The sequence below is a fragment of the Chroicocephalus ridibundus genome, chromosome 10 (genome assembly GCF_963924245.1).
Source record: "Chroicocephalus ridibundus chromosome 10, bChrRid1.1, whole genome shotgun sequence".
Classification (NCBI taxonomy): domain Eukaryota; kingdom Metazoa; phylum Chordata; class Aves; order Charadriiformes; family Laridae; genus Chroicocephalus; species Chroicocephalus ridibundus.
Window position 1 is genome coordinate 12,290,438 of NC_086293.1, and position 11,985 is coordinate 12,302,422.

The 11,985-nt window shown below is 42.2% G+C and overlaps 1 protein-coding gene across 11 annotated transcripts in view; it reads right to left on the reverse strand.

The window, feature by feature from the left end:
• The window catches only part of CHL1 (cell adhesion molecule L1 like), a 143,228-nt gene that overhangs the window by 11,639 nt on the left and 119,604 nt on the right, over positions 1-11,985 (reverse strand). For all 11 annotated transcript variants that reach the window (XM_063347662.1, XM_063347670.1, XM_063347665.1 and 8 more), the window contains 6 exons: positions 11,665-11,735; positions 8,896-9,118; positions 6,227-6,342; positions 5,854-6,058; positions 5,501-5,623; positions 4,024-4,203 (listed from right to left, as the gene is read on the reverse strand). In XM_063347662.1, coding sequence (XP_063203732.1) covers positions 4,024-4,203; positions 5,501-5,623; positions 5,854-6,058; positions 6,227-6,342; positions 8,896-9,118; positions 11,665-11,735 — 918 coding nt within the window. The remainder of the gene's footprint in view (positions 1-4,023; positions 4,204-5,500; positions 5,624-5,853; positions 6,059-6,226; positions 6,343-8,895; positions 9,119-11,664; positions 11,736-11,985) is intronic.

Below are 11,985 nucleotides of genomic sequence, written 5' to 3' on the forward strand. Positions count from 1 at the left end.
ATATTTTAAACTATAGAGATTAGTAAACCTGTTGTATGTAACGTCTATTGAGAAGAATTTCTAGGTGAGTTAGTGATCATCTATTTGTACTGATTGCCATTTGTAGGAGGAATCTGAGCTCGGACAAGAAGATGGGTTATAGCTTGTTCATCTCTTGCTGCGTCTCTTTAGCTCTTTGTGTTGGCTACACTGGGGCAGGCTGACAGAAGAGGAAAAAGTTAAATAGCAAAGACAAACAGTTAATCACAATTTTCCTTCAAGTACTCCAAGACTGATATATTTAGCGTATTATATTTAACAGGCCTATTTTTCGTGCTCAAAATGATAGGGGTTTGAAACAGCAATACATCACGTGTTCCTTTTCCCGGCCCAGCCTGTGTGTAGCACCTGGGTGCGGCAGGATGGTTCGTTGCCTGCAATTAGTAACAGGGTTTGATGGGCTACAGGGCCCCTGGCCAAAGAAGAGGCAGCAGAGGGGAGTGGCATAAATGACGGAAGAAGAAACTTTTCACCGAGATTTCATCGGATTCTCTTGGTTGTGAGTAAATAGGGTATATCTGTGGGGTTGGCTGGTAACAATACCAGGGGTTACATATGGCTAAGGCAGTTGTATTTTTCCTTTTTCACTGTGCCTGTGGCAAAAGAGAACTAAACCCATCTATTTTGTAACAAATGGCTACTCTCCTCATCTTATGGTGTGTCATGAAGGTTAGTACCCTCCAGCTAAGATTTTCAAAAAGCCTGTGGGAGTTACGTGCCAATTGCCATTGAAATATAATGAAACTGGTGAACTTCTATTCTCTGGCTTCTCTGGAAAATAAAACTCTGGATGAATTTTTCATTAGGGCTTGAATTTCTGGACAGACAGTAATCATTCTCAACATGTAATATGTGTTTAGTAATCCTCCAGAAACTCTGGTAGCTCTGGATGAAAAGAAGCTTTGTGTTAAAGAAGGACTGCTATATTAAATTAATTTTTTTCACTTATGTAAGAACATTATTTTGTGTTATGCTTCTGAGGGCTAATGATCATTTGGAAATCAACATTTTCAAGGGGAAACTTAATTAGTTTGTAAGCCATTTAAGAAATACCGCCTGACAATGGAAAGTTAGAGATAAGACTCCCTTTCTAAAGACAGTATACCTTCTCCTGTGGAATGAAACCAAGCGGAAGCCACAGAAATTAAACTATCATCTATTTGCAGTACAATGCAAATATCCTTTGCCCAAGTTCTTCATGATTGTCCACAGTATTTTATCAACAGCTGATAAAGACCTTTGGTGTATGTCAGCATTTCATATCTGAGCTATTTTGGCTGTTTAAGATCTTTCATAACAAAGAGGCCTTTTATTTCATTGACTTTGTATTAGCTGCCAACGCCAGTGGTGTTGGGTCATGCAACGAGGATGCTGTAAATGAAAGCTTTTATATCGCCTATTTCTATGTCTCGCTAATTCCAGTGGGCCTGCATTTAATCTTAGAGACAAACACTAAAGGGTGGTTTTCCTCTGGTAAGTAATTACAGCGAAGGAGCCGCGTCTGACAGAGGCAGTGCTGCAGAGCAGAGGGCTCTACCTCCGCTGCCGCTGGGCATGCGCAGGATGCAGAATCCGGCACTGCTCCACCGGAGAATGAAGAAATAGAGATGTGAGCGCCCGACGGTCTTCTCCTATCAGTATCCACTCATCGACCTTTTGGTAAAGCGTTGCTAACCCAAAGGAATACGTTACTCCTGACAAAAAATTCAATCTGAATGGTTTGTTCACAGAGGAAGATGCTGCAGTTGTAGAGAAAGGGTACGATCTACCCATTTATCTATACAGGGAGTTATATTTATTTAATTGAGAGAAGCTTTTCTTACTAAATTGAGTCATTCATGCCACTGCAAACTCATCGTCAGGAGATGGGCTGCACATAAATGACAGGCTGGGAAAACTATCATTTAAAGCACAACAAATTTCCCTACACAGACTTTTTTGTAGTGGTGATACATACATGTACATGCTAAAAAAAGAGATTGTCTTTTCTTTCTGATTCCAGACCATAGTAGCAGGGATAACTGCAAATAAATGAAAGCAATAGAAGTGATGCAGATCAAGTATATCAATGATAAAATGTGAATGAATCCATGGCTTCTACCTGAAAATCTCCACTTTCCTGGCAGAATGTGTTGTTAAATTCTGAAATACCCACGGCACAGCCTGCAAAGGCTGTATTACAGCGGTGGAAGTTATTCAAAGTCTTAAAATGAACAATGAAAGCTTTATGGTTTTGTTACTAAAACCAGAACATAATGGGTATACAATCACTGAATCAAAACCCAAAGAAACTTGGAGTGCTCTATCTCGGAGTTTCATTTCAGAGGGCACCATGTTTTATGTCTGTCATTTACGTGGGTCATTTTAAATGATCAACTTTGACTTTTGAAATCACTCCCTTTTTTCAAAAAGAGAGATTGTTTTAATTTTGAGCAATCGTCTTGCTTCCCATGTCACAGCTTAAAACCCCAAGAAGGTCACTGAAAAGAGTGATTTTTTTTTCAGCCTATCGTGTTTAGTTGAAAAATGCCTGAACAATTTAGGCAGCAAATAATGCCACAAAACTCCAATGGCATCTCAGTGACAGATGCAGCGTCCTAATTTAGGGTGGCTTGAGAACCAGCAAGGAGCACACATTAATCGCAGAACTGGACCCTTGTGGCTTTTACTAATTATACTACTCTGTTCTCAAGCATTACACCAGAATCAGTTGTTGCCACTGCCAAAACAAAGTCTTAGGAAAGAAAAGAAGAGAAGAAGAATGAAATGAATGGCCACATTATCATCATTTTAAGCATATCAGGCAGGGATGCATTTCATAAAATCTGACAAGTTTATTCAAAGAAATTACTGACTTTCAAGTGGTCAAAGCACATTATTCTGGCTGCTCACTGAAGGCCAGAAAAGGCAACTAATGAGGTGAAATTGCATATTCTTAGTTTGAAAAAAAAGGATGTTTTACTTTTCTTAATGAAGAATAAATTTTAAACCGTGCTGATAGATTAATAGTTACTAGCACGTGAGTACCTGTATATAGGGTGAGTCTGGAGGCTACAAGACAGTTGAGAAGGAGTTTCACTACTTGAGAAAATGGATGATAGTTCATGATTGGATCCTGAACTGGGATGTGATGAGTTTAAAGTACTTTTAACTTGTTTTACCAGTAACTGAAGAGATTTTGCATCCTGCAAGTCCAATAGGATGTTGTACAACAAGGACCATTTTTCTATTTTATATCAACATTGTTCCAGACTGTTATCATTGCTAAAAATGATGAAGCCAGGACTCTTTTGCTTATCACGTTCTCTTTCTCCTTCCCCCTGGTAAGTGCATGCAATGGTTTCTGATTAATGGCAAGGACTTGTTCCTCGGTTTTCAGACTTGCTGAGCACAGTACATTTTATTTCATTTCAGCTGAATGTGAAAGATGAGCTACCGTGTAGTGCTTGCGATTTTCCTTTAAATCATGGAACATCAGTGTTTTAGGATAGGGCATAAGTGGCACATAAACGCTCACTTCTAGTCTCTGATAAAATAATAATAATAAAATAATGGATCAAAGGCACTCCAGTCAACTTGATGTTAATCTGGATTTTTCATGTCAAATACCTGCCCCTAATGTTGCTGGCAGTCCCCCATCTTCATGCAAGGGCAGAATTTGTTTTTATATTACTGAGAACAGATTATTTAGATCTTCAATTTTCTGTTTGTGACTAAATGCAATTCACTTATTGTAGTACGGCTTAAAGAGTTGATCGGTGGGAACAGAAACACAGTACTGTAAAGCAAAATGAAACAGATAAGCTCTACTGTTCTGAAGGCTGCATGGCTACATTAAAAAGTTCATTGATTGTTCTCTGGGAAAGAAAAACAAATTTATTTCCTCTAATTACAAAGGAAATGTCAAGCCTGGAATATTCTCAATAGATTTTTCCATTATTGTTAGAGCTTCTCCACATAAAAACATATTGCCTATTAACTTACTCCCTTGAGCCATCGTTAGTCCTTCTTCTGTGACCGGCTTCCCACAGCCTTTGACTGTACAAGCCTTTACATAGAATTTGTACTTGGTGCTGGGGCTGAGACCTGAAAGCCTCCAGCTGAGCGTGGAGCGGTTGGTTACGTGGACATCGTTCAGAGGTCCGATTTCGTGCGTTTCGTTTACTGAAAGGGAAAAGGAGGTTGAGTCAGATCCAGCAGCTAAAGGCTATGGACATGAAACGTATCATGAACGCTCCTGGAAGGGAAGTACTCTGCAGTTAAGTAGGAAGGATGAAGCCTGAATAAGCATATCTCACCTTCCTGCCAAGTGCCTAAATGGGATTTATCTCCTCCACGTCAATCTCCCAACTACTCGGTGAGCTATTACTGTTCTTAAAAAGCTCTCTGATTCTCGATATGCACATACTGAGTGGGTGGTAAAAATTACTGTCTCCTAGATCATTAAATATATATGAATTGCTTCTTGCTTTGCTTCCAAACATCTGCAAACTTTTGCAAGCAAGTTAGCGGAGGGCTGTTCTGCTTTGCTTCCTCTGCCTAGGCACAGTTGGCAGCTGAAGGAGGCGTTCCCACTCCTAAAATGCCTAAATAGATGTATCCGCTCTCTGCTTATAATCATCAAAACCAAAGGGAAGAACCAGCCTCCAGCCCCAGCTTGCAAAGGCAACTGGGCAGTTCTGCCATCAGCAGAGAGAAGTGCAAAGTACATGGGATTTTTTTTTTTGTAAATAGGGCACAGTCTAATCCTGTTCCGTCCTCAAACAACATATAAAATACCCTGAATTGTCACCACACCTCACAGCTGGTGTTGTGGCATCCTGGGACCAGCACTAGAACTTGCCTGAGGTTACCTGCTCAGAGTCTCTTCCCAGCTACTCAGTTCTTTCATAGGCAAGAAAGAAAGAAATACCCCTGGTATTTAGCTGTTTCTCAAGGAGATTACTCACTAACATGACTCAAGTGCTAGCTGTCTGCATTTCTGCTGAGGCATCCTACAGGGAGGAGGAGCTCACTGCTGTATTGTGAAGACCTGAATAATTGTGGCTAAAGCGCTCTCATTACAAATTATTTTGCATTGAATGGGTTTCACTTCAGTAAAATGCACCTACAATTTGTGCGTCTTCTTAACGAGTACGTTAGGTATAATTTGCGAATATGAAATAATTGGTCTATGAATGCGGAATAGGGCATGGCAGCAATGTGAGCTTACATCGGAAAAGCGCAGGGAACGCTTTTTGCTCCGGGAGGTGACTTTGGCCTGCCCTCTAGCAGGCTGTGTGCGCATCGCAGCGCAACACACGCTGTCGCCTGGTACCGGGATCTCAGAAACAGCCCTTCTCATCAGCCTCTGTTTTAAATAACTGCACATATAAACCCTTTTTTTTCTTTCCTTTCCTTTTCTATTTTTCTTTAGCTAATAATGCTTAAATTCTAAAATCAAAGTAAAACAGGCACATACTTATCTGGTATTGCAAAAGGTAGCCAGTAAGGTGGCCGTTTGCTTTCTTAGGAAGTCCCCACGACAGAGTGACAGAGTCCTTGTCAAAGTTCAGGATCCTTAGAAATCGTGGTTGTTCGGGGACTGGAAAATACAGGGATTAGCTTTCAGAGGAGATTGAACAGGTCTGTCTCTACACATACCTGTTAAATGATGATACAGTTTAGTCCAACACCTACAGTTCCCCTTTCTAGTAAAGGGTTTTATGAATATTGGAGATTTTACAATCACTTTAAATAAGGAAATCAACTTGCCTTGTTACATGGACAATTTCTATTTACGTCCCTCCATCCCGTATTCTCACTGTGTCTTACCTCCTTCTGGAGTTTCAAACACAACGGGGGAGCTTTCCGGGCCATCTCCTTTGGCGTTGTAAGCCAAAACACTTAAGTGGAATTCACTGAAGGGCTCTAGACCGGGAATCATCCCGTAGTTTCTGTCTCCTACAAACGTTAGGAAGTGTTTCTCTGGGTGATGCCTTTTTCCATCCAGCATGCTTTTTGTTTTCCACCAACTGACCTGCATTGAGATTGGTATTTCTATAACAAATGGTGTTGCATGGGGCTGAACGCGCTGTTGATTTCTCTCATCTTCCCAGATATGAGAGACTGCAATCTTATGCTTGATCTGGGATTCATTTAGTAGTTTATTCATCTATATACAAATATTTAAAAAGAAATTTGTAACCTTATAGCCTCTTAAGTGTCCACGAACTCTGTCCCTTGGTATTCCAAACCAGAAGACTTTGACCAGCGTGCTGTTCACAACATCCACCGACACGCCGGAGGGAGCAGCATCTGGAACTGTAAAAACAAAAGTGACACATACTAAAGACACTTACAAGAGCTCAGTTTCCCACTGTTCACAGCTACAGGGCTTGGCTTTCCAGCTCAAGCTGTGGCAGTTCACACAGTCTTACTGCAGGCAAGAAAAAAGCCATTCCACCTGCATCCAGTGGGTGAAATGGGCCAATAAACTTTATTTTGCCATATCAGGGCTTTCTGCTGAGGGCTGGAATACAGGTGCACTGGGACATATGAATTTCTACACCAGTATTTATGATTTCCTGTTTCAAGTAATGCTTACAGCAGTGAGAAGAATAAAAAAAAAAAAAGATTAACGCAGCAACTCAAGAAGGCAATCATAAAGTTTTTTTTATAATCAATTTCATTTTACAACTAAGCTCATTAAACAGTAGGATTTTAATCACCACACAACACAGAAAGCTATTATAGCGCTTGAAAAAAAGAGGCCTTGATCCACTGACAACTGAATTGCAAGGAAGCTTTTCCACTGATAGATATAAAATTAGATCCACCACAGACACACAAAGAAAATAAACATGCTGTGGGGTTTCTTTCTCTCTGTTCTCACTATCCAGCATCTCTTCTGCCGTACACTCTACAGGGCAGGGGAGATGTACCACCAAACCTTCCCTTTGCCCACCTCTGGGTGTACAGTGGGGACTCTCCTGTCTGAACAGCACCGAGACCATTCCCGGCACTGAAGCGTTATGCCGGTGAAACACCAGGAAGCACTCGGCAGGTTGCAAACATCAAACTGGTCCATTCGGGGGTTGATAACGCAGGTCTCAGTGCACTCGCTCAATGAGGAGCGCTCCAGAGAGCCCGCCTTAGGATGCGTTTCCCTCTGTAAACGTAGTAACGTTTTTTACGTCTGTGGTTATCACTGAAATTTTACTGACGGTCTCATATCACCTACCATGGACCGTGATACTCCATAACGGCTTCTGCAAGAAGCTGCAGCCAGTGGAGAGGCAGGAGCAGCAGCACTACTGCTACTGGGGAGTGACTGCTGCCGGACGTGGTGGGCGGCATCAAGGATGTGTGTCTCTGGTCATTTTCATAAGCGGCACAACATGTGCTTTTCTTAGTTGGCTAATCCACTGTAGACTTTTCAAAGGCCATTCAAATTGTCATTTTATTTCATTCTTACAAGAGAACAACTTAAAGACTTCAAATTCTGCACGGGATGAAAACTGTCTGACTTAAGTAATAAAATTAATGGGCAGATAGATCTGAAAGAGAACTGTTTGCTGGCCATCCTCTCCCCTCCTTGCCAAGAGCTCCCAGCCCCTGCTGCTAAGCGTTTGCATATGCAATAAGCATCTGTAGTTGGGATGAGGGAAGCTTGGCGCTCCACGCTAGCAGGCCACCATGCTGTTTACTCCATTGCTGATTTAAATCCTTAATTCCTACAAAAAAGATTCGGGTTTTTTTGGCAGTGTTAGTGCTTAACTGGGTTGCTTCCTAAGGTGAGGCATGGCATTTCATTACTGCAGCTGCATACATTTCCAGTCCTCCAAGTATCTTCTCTAGTGATGCAGTAAACACCAAAAGAGACACTCTGCTCCTTCAGAGACGTTGGGGTGGCCTCAGCAGTGACATTATCCAGTGTCCCACAGACATAGCAGGGCTGCTGCATCCTGTGTGGCACCAGCATTAATTCTATTAGCAGAGCGATCCTCCTGCATGTTCACCTTTCCTAACGGGACATGATTATTAAAAGCCCACGTGAAGCTGGAGCTCAAAGAGCATGTGCAAAGGGTGGGTATCACAAGTGGTTGCTGGGATTTCAGAGCAGCCCAGAGCATCTATTTTGTGAAAGTGGGTGGCAAGGGGAGAAAGCGTCTTTGTTTGATCTGGACCAGATGATGGACTGTGGGCCAGGCAGAGTCCAAAATCAAAGGTGGGCAGATTCTGAGAAGACACGGGGATGGGGCTTGGAGAAGGAGTAGGTCCGAAGCAAAGCCTTCCTCCAGTGAAGAGAAGGCTGTGCCACCCAGGAGCCATGGAAAGCCACTGGACAGAAACCCAGGCTGGAGCAGAGGACCCATTCTTCAAGGACTCAATGGACAAGGTAACACCCAGTACACATGGGAACGTGGCACCATCTATAAATTCACTTACAATGCCCAGCGCCTGAGTGTTTGTACTTAATTGCCAGAATACTTAACTTTTGACAGTGTTAAACTGTTAAATCGCGCCCTAGACAAACTAAAAATTTTTTTCACACCAAGTACAACACAATGACTGCCACACTTCATAGACTTCTTATGGACTGTGGCCTTCAAACAAACATCCAGATTAAGCCAGCAACTGAGATTAATGAAAGCACAAGTGACCTTTCAAAAAAATCCCTCGAACTCCAGCAAGCTGGCATGCGTGGTGCTCAGCATCAGTTGTATTTGCATCTCACGTAGCCCATCATGCTGAGCACTGGCATTTCAGCAGTTTTGGCCATGGGCTGCCTAATCCATCACTCCCTACCCGATTGTTCTGCATCGCAACAGCCCCGCACGCATCATATTTTTACATGAAAGTCTTGCTACTTACTGTCCTCTCCTGAATATCCGATGGTAACATTTGGTTCAGGACCGGATCCTAAATTATTTACCGCTTGGACCTTGATCTCGTAAGGCACGAAGGTGGGAGTGTTTCGCAGGGTCAGAGAATGCTTCCTCACCATCTCCTCGTTCCAGTCCGCCTCGACTCCCTGCTGCCGCCAGCTGACTTTGTACTCCAGCCCTGGCCCGTTCCTCTCCACAGGTTTCAATGGCTGCAGAAGAAGTTAAAAGAGATCTCGTTTGCCTTTGTTGCAGTAATCATGAAACAGCAGCTGAGGGGAGGGGGGAATAATTTTGGAGAGCATATTACAAGATTGGGAGAGAAAAGAGGGGAAAAAAAGAAAGCTTTAACTTTTCGCTGTTGTGTTAATTTTAAGATGACTGGAAGAAAAACCTCATTACTTCAAGAGAAAGGTGGGTGAAAGGCAGAGAAACAGTTGCATTAAAACCAGATTAATTGCTTGTAGACATATTTCTGCATACTACACACATCAGTTTTTGTTTTGCCACAGGTTTTCTTTGTTTTCTTGTGTGACGTAAAACCGCAGGGCTTTTAGCACAACTAAAATGCGTATTTTGGCATAAGGTGGTGTGTGTCTCTTAGTACAGCTAAAATCTGCATTTTATCTTAGAATTTTATGTAGCACAGCAAGTTGGGTCATTAAAATTTAGATTTGTTCTAAATATGCACCAAATGCTTGAAACTACGCCTGGATATTTAATGTGCAACTGCTGGCTGTGCTACTCTTTTTTACCGATCAGCTGAAGAATTCATCACAGTATGGTTCCCACCTACTTAACATGAATTTATAAAATATTAGAAGATGTATAGCAATGGCTTGTCATGAGACATTCTCCAGTTGAGTTTATTTCTCTGAAAATGTACTTCTTTACTTAGTAAGATTAACGACACCCACACTACCAAAAATGATGAGGGTAATTTCAGTCCACTGAAACAGCTGTGGGTATTTCCCACCACATAGCCTACTTCTAATAATATTTAAATTATATATTGTACATATTAAATGTATAATAACTGACATGCATCCAAGCTGCACGCAGAGGTCTGAAATGAACCGGCATCGACTTGCAAGTGCCAGCAGGAAGCGATGCCCCATTGATGCTCCTCATCCATGGGGGGATCCAAGTCTGGGGGATCTGCAAAAATTACCACTTATCTGCTCTAAGGGTATGAGGACCTTTGGGATGGCTGTGGGGAAGGAGCCAGCAGGCTGGGCAGCTCGCGAACAGGCACCACTGGGAGAATCACCTCCGTGGCAAAGATCCCGGGGAATGGGATTTGCAAGAGAGGCTGAAGTAGTAAAAAATTCCAACTAAAAAATAACTTCTCGTTCAGAGTTAAATTGCAGCACTGCTTGACTCTTACTTTGATCCCCCTTAATGCCGCAAATCCTTGGCTGAAAAGCTAGTCGCTAATGCTCATCTGGCCTCTTAATCCAAAGTAGGCAGATTAACATCGTTTTGCAGCCTTTGTCTGCCAGAAATAGCACGTTTAGTGCCTAGCATTTCCTCTGAAAAGCATACAGGAAACCCCATAAATAAATGAATATCCTGTTTACAACATTTCAATGTGTCAACAAGATTTAACAAAGCCTGTCCATCCCATTCTCTCCCTTCAGTCGCAGTAGTCACTTCTGCTTTCGCCCCGTCTGAGCAGTGGATTACAGGCTTCCCGGCGAGAAGGAGCGCTCCTTCTCTGTTCAACCAAGTGTTGGTCACAGCAGAATTCCCCACCCACGCTGGTTATTACCACTCATGCATTTCTTCTGAGGGGCAGGACTGTCTTCCCTGACCCTGGGCTACGTCGTACAGCAAAAATCCCCATTCCAATCCAAGTCAATATGTCTAGAGGGCCATCTTCTTTTGGTGTAATTATAGCCTAAACCATGAATTCACACTGGGGGAACATTTACTGTTCTTTGCTGCGAGCAGCAGATTGAGAAGTAAATCTCATGTAAATTGTGTTTAATTCCAGCCACAAAAAAAATATGTTCCCTCCACAGTTGTTGAAATTTGTGTTAAATGAAGGAATGTATATCTCTCCAAACTGTTGGCACGGAACCTGTAAGCTTAAAAGCCAGGGAAGTTGAGGACTGGAAACCATCCTCAAGACTTTTACACAATTCCTTTGGCACAGATGCTTAGGAGCTTTACCTACACTCCTTTAGTTCTTGATGTAAAAATTCAAGATCACATTCTCTTGGCCAAGCGATCCTCATCATTTTTAAAGCTCCAGGCTGGAAGGGCAGCAGCTCTGCGTAAAACCCATCCCCTCCCTGGGCCCGGCTGCTCCTCCTGCAGAGCAGGGTTACACCACGACGATTTGAAGCACTTTCTTGTATGCAAGAAGCATGGAGAGGAGCATACTCTGGGGAATTCTCACTGTGCTTTATAGGATTTTCATATTTCTTAGTAACCTGCTAAGTTAGATGTAAAAAAATTTACTTTTGAAACAAAAATGAAACTAGGGGAGGAAATCCAGAACACGCTTATGTCAATAACAAGTTTACCTTTGACTTCAGGAGCATCAAGGATCCTACCTATAGAATTTGCTAATACTTCCTAAAAAACAGGGGTAGGGGGAGGGGAGATAAAAAGCCAAGGGATCCATTATTTATTTTTTAATGTAATTATATTAAAACAACATCCCGATAAATTCCATGCTGCTTTAGAAACTGCTGCTTGAAGGGAGAACCTGTTTCCAATATTGCAGCGTTGACGGACACATCTGCCTTACCTCCCATTTCATCACCATTTCATTTGGTTCAGAAGCTTCAACTCGGATGTTTTCTGGGTTCTTGTCTGGAGCTGGAACCACACAAGTGAGAAGGTTAGTTTGCATGCCCCGGGTTTTATTTGCATTTGTTATTTACATGCACAAAAAGGATGCAAAAAACCTTTTCTTATTTCCTTATTACTGAAAGACACCTAAACAAAAAACGCTCATGAGATTAATTACTTGGATCAACAAAGCTGCCGTGACCGAAACACATTGTTTATGCAGTTTTGATTCCAAAGGGCCTTTGCTGGTTGGAGCCACCAGCTAACATGAAACTGT